Below are 3,610 nucleotides of genomic sequence, written 5' to 3' on the forward strand. Positions count from 1 at the left end.
CAACAATTCATAGGAGTAAAATGGTATTTTCATATACAGAGAGTTGCTAATAGAAACCTAACGGCAATGGTATTTCTGGGGCAAGAGGAATTTTACAATCCTTGAAAAAATACCTTGAAGTACCCAAATTTTTACAATAAATTTTTTAGTACCATAAGATTAATACCTAGATGTACCAAATTTTACACTACAAAATATGATACCTCCAGATATCTTCTAAAGGATGGTAAAATTAACTCTAGGATAAAAATGTTTGTATAATGGTATTTTATGAAAGATTGATTCGTTAATGACTCTTGGAGTTAATGATATCTCTTGGGTTGGGTGTTTGTTAATGGTATTTTATGGATTTTTTTTGGTTGATATGGAATGAGGAAATGTTGAAAATCCATTGTCGCATTTTGATCGGCCTTGGATGCGACTGGGCATCCAAAAGAACAAATCAACACGGACATATCCAAGCTCAGGAGAAAGAAGCAGTAAACTACTCTGATCCACTCGACCACTCGTAGACCCACCCCCAACAACTCTGCCGGCTGGCCTCCAAGAGATCTCATGGAAAAAGTGCCGTCTTTTGTAGCAAGTGAACAAAGAAAATATCCTTGCTCCTCTAATTTCAATTACAGGTCAGCAGTTTTGGCACTCTCAGATTCTTTTCTAAAGAATTTATTTGCACCCTTTTCACATTTGTTTTTTACCATAGGATTTTAACCTCTTGTTCTTCTATATTTTCCCCTTTTCCAGAATGAATCGTTTTCTTAATCCTTATGTACAAATTTAAAACAACTCACATTAAGTATGAGAAAATGTGGTATACTCCACTTTCAAACTGCTACTCAACCACCAAGAGAATCAGCACATTCTCACTAGGACACTACAAACAGAGGATCAGATCAAGGAAGCACATGCTCAGAGCTTCAGATTACCAGACGAAGTATAAAACTCCTACAATGCTACTACTACTACCTCATATGATTTTACAAGCTAAATCCTTATTGCCGGAGAAAACTACTAACTCAAGAGGAGGCACCTACTAAGCTAGCACTAGTAACTAGTAGTAATACAGGCATCAAGAGGGTAATTAAGGACATAAAAATGAAGACAAAGAAAAGTTTTCTTTTTTTTTTGGTTCAAGAAAGCTCCTTTCTTGCACTGCATCATCCCTGCCGTGAAAAGTGCCATGGAGATGTCACCAAAGAGGGAAATTTTGAACCTTTCCCTTTTCCCTCCTTTCACTCTCACTCCAAACAGGGAAACACTCACTCACTCAGCTGTTTCTTGGCCTCCGTCTCCTCGTCCTGTCCGTCCTCGCCGCCGCCTTCCTTGGGGCTCTCCAATGCCCTCTTCTCCTCCTCCTCCTCCTCCTCCTCGTTGTCGCCGCCGCCGGTCGCGTTCCCGGCCGCCGCCGACGGCGGGCGCTTCTCGGCGCGCGCCTTGAGCACCTCGAGGAGCTGTTCCATGGCTTGCTCGCGCCCGTTCCTGCGGTTCTTGATCAGCACCTCGCTCACGTCCGCCGGCGTGATCTCCGCCGCGTCGATCCACGTCTCCAGCCCGGCCATGGTGGCGGCGGCGGCAGCGGAGGAGGAGGAGGCGGAGGAGTCGTCGTCGAGGTAGTTCCGGAGGAGGATCTTGAGCGCCGGGAACGTGCAGTAGCTCATGAAGATGTGCATGTCCATGCGGCCGGAGCGGAGCAGCGCCGGGTCGAGCTTCTCGATGTGGTTGGTGGTGAAGACGAAGATGCGCTCCGAGCCGCAGCACGACCAGAGGCCGTCGGTGAAGTTGAGCAGGCCGGAGAGCGTGATCGACCGCGCCGCCGCGCCGGCCGGCGCCGCCGCCGCGTCCTGGTCGATCGCGCCGCCGTCGATGCTCGCCCGCGGCTTCGGCGGCTGCGCTGCGGCCGCGGCGGTGGCGCGGTTGGTGAGGTCGACGGAGCAGTCGATGTCCTCGATCACGATGATGGACTTGGAGGTCGTCTTCATCAGCAGCTTCCGGAGCTCGGCGTTGCTGCCGACCTCGGTGAGCTCGAGGTCGTAGACGTCGTAGCCGAGGTGGTTCGCCATGGCGGCGATCATGCTCGACTTGCCCGTCCCGGGCGGGCCGTACAGGAGGTAGCCGCGCTTCCACGCGCGGCCCGTGCGCTCGTAGAACGCGCTCCCGTCGGCGAAGTCGCGGAGGTCGGCCATGATGGCGGCCTTGCGCTCCGGGTCCATGGCGAGCGTGTCGAACGTGCTGGGGTGCTTGAACGGGACGGGGTCCCACGGCAGGCCGCGCGCGTCCATGGCGCCGCCGCGCGCGTTGGTGTAGAGCAGCCGGTCCTGGCTGCGGCGCCGGATGTCCGCGGCGGCGGCGAGGATGTGGTCGAGGTACGCCGGGAGCAGAACGCCCCGGTCGCCGCGGCGGATCCGGAGCGTGAACCGGCGCTTCTCCTCGGGGAGCGGGCGCCACGAGAAGCCCTGCGCCTGGCGCGGCGCGACGACGTGCTCCCACGTGACGGCGGCGCCGCGGAAGGCGTCGAGCACCCGGTCGCTGGCGGCGAGGCCGAAGGTGAAGGACGACGCGTTGTGGGGGCGCGACAGGGTGAGCCTGGCCCCCGCGGCGGGCGCCGCCGAGCTGCTGAGGTAGAGCTGCACGGCGTCGTAGATCTCGTTGGTGCCCATCCCCTCCGTCTCCGTCACGTCAAAGTAGCAGTAGGGCGAGAAGGCGCGCGTCGCCCGCCCCAGCAGCCGCGCCACCGCCGCCCGGAGCTCCGCCGGGAACACCGCGTGCACCACCCCCTGCAAGAACGCCACCGCGCCCATCAGCGACGCCAGCGACGTCCAGTACTCCCTCATCTCTCCTCCTCCTCTCCCCTCCACAATGCAACGCAACAAGAAAATCTCGAGGATTTTGGAAGCGAAGAGGAGGAGGAAGACGATGATTTATAGGCGAAGAAGCCGGAGACAACGCAAGGCAAGGTCGCTATCAACGGAGAGAGACGACAGTTTTTTTCTTCTTTTTTTTCTTGAGAAATTATTGGCAGGGAGAAAGGATGGATGGATTCTTGATGCAGTTGCAGTTGCAGTGTGATTGAGTGCTGCAGAGATGGATGGAGACAAAGATGCAGATTAACACATGATGGAGAGATCTCCTGGATTGAGTTCAGAGTTCACAGTTGAGAGAGAGAAACAGGGGAGATCTTGCTCGGTTTGGGCTGCGAGGGTGGAGAGGAGATACGCTGATACTCCCCCGTCCCTTTATACAAGGCATTTTAATTTTTAATATTTTGTTTGCATTTTTTTTTGACTGTTTGTCTCATTCAAAAAATTTATGCAAATATAAAAAATAAAAATTGTGCTTAAGTATTTTGGATAATAAAGTAACCACAAATGAAATAAATAATAATTTTAAATTTTTTTAATAAGACGAATGGTTAAACAACGTAAACAAAATGTTAAAATCTCTTGTATTAGAGAACGGAGGGAGTGTGAACTACTAGTACATTGTAATGATGCTACTGTACAATCCTTTTGGCAGAGGGTTCAATTGGTGCAAGGCTCCCGTTGAAATAGAGTAGGAAAAGGTTTTTTTTTTTTTTGGAGGATTCAACTTTCTAAGGACTTTTATTTTGAGC

At 52.0% G+C, this 3,610-nt stretch overlaps 1 protein-coding gene across 1 annotated transcript; it reads right to left on the reverse strand.

Moving 5' to 3' along the window:
- Positions 1-954: 954 nt before the first annotated feature.
- Positions 955-3,079, reverse strand: LOC127784059 (AAA-ATPase At5g57480-like). The gene has a single exon (XM_052311238.1). It carries the CDS (start codon positions 2,829-2,831, stop codon positions 1,260-1,262), a length of 1,572 nt encoding a protein of 523 aa, XP_052167198.1. The 5' UTR covers positions 2,832-3,079; the 3' UTR covers positions 955-1,259.
- Positions 3,080-3,610: the final 531 nt, after the last annotated feature.

Source organism: Oryza glaberrima, chromosome 9, assembly GCF_000147395.1.
Source record: "Oryza glaberrima chromosome 9, OglaRS2, whole genome shotgun sequence".
Classification (NCBI taxonomy): domain Eukaryota; kingdom Viridiplantae; phylum Streptophyta; class Magnoliopsida; order Poales; family Poaceae; genus Oryza; species Oryza glaberrima.

Bases quoted from the DNA above. Each gene is read 5' to 3' on its own strand.
- LOC127784059 (XM_052311238.1), bottom strand. From the start codon at position 2,831: ATGAGGGAGTACTGGACGTCGCTGGCGTCGCTGATGGGCGCGGTGGCG.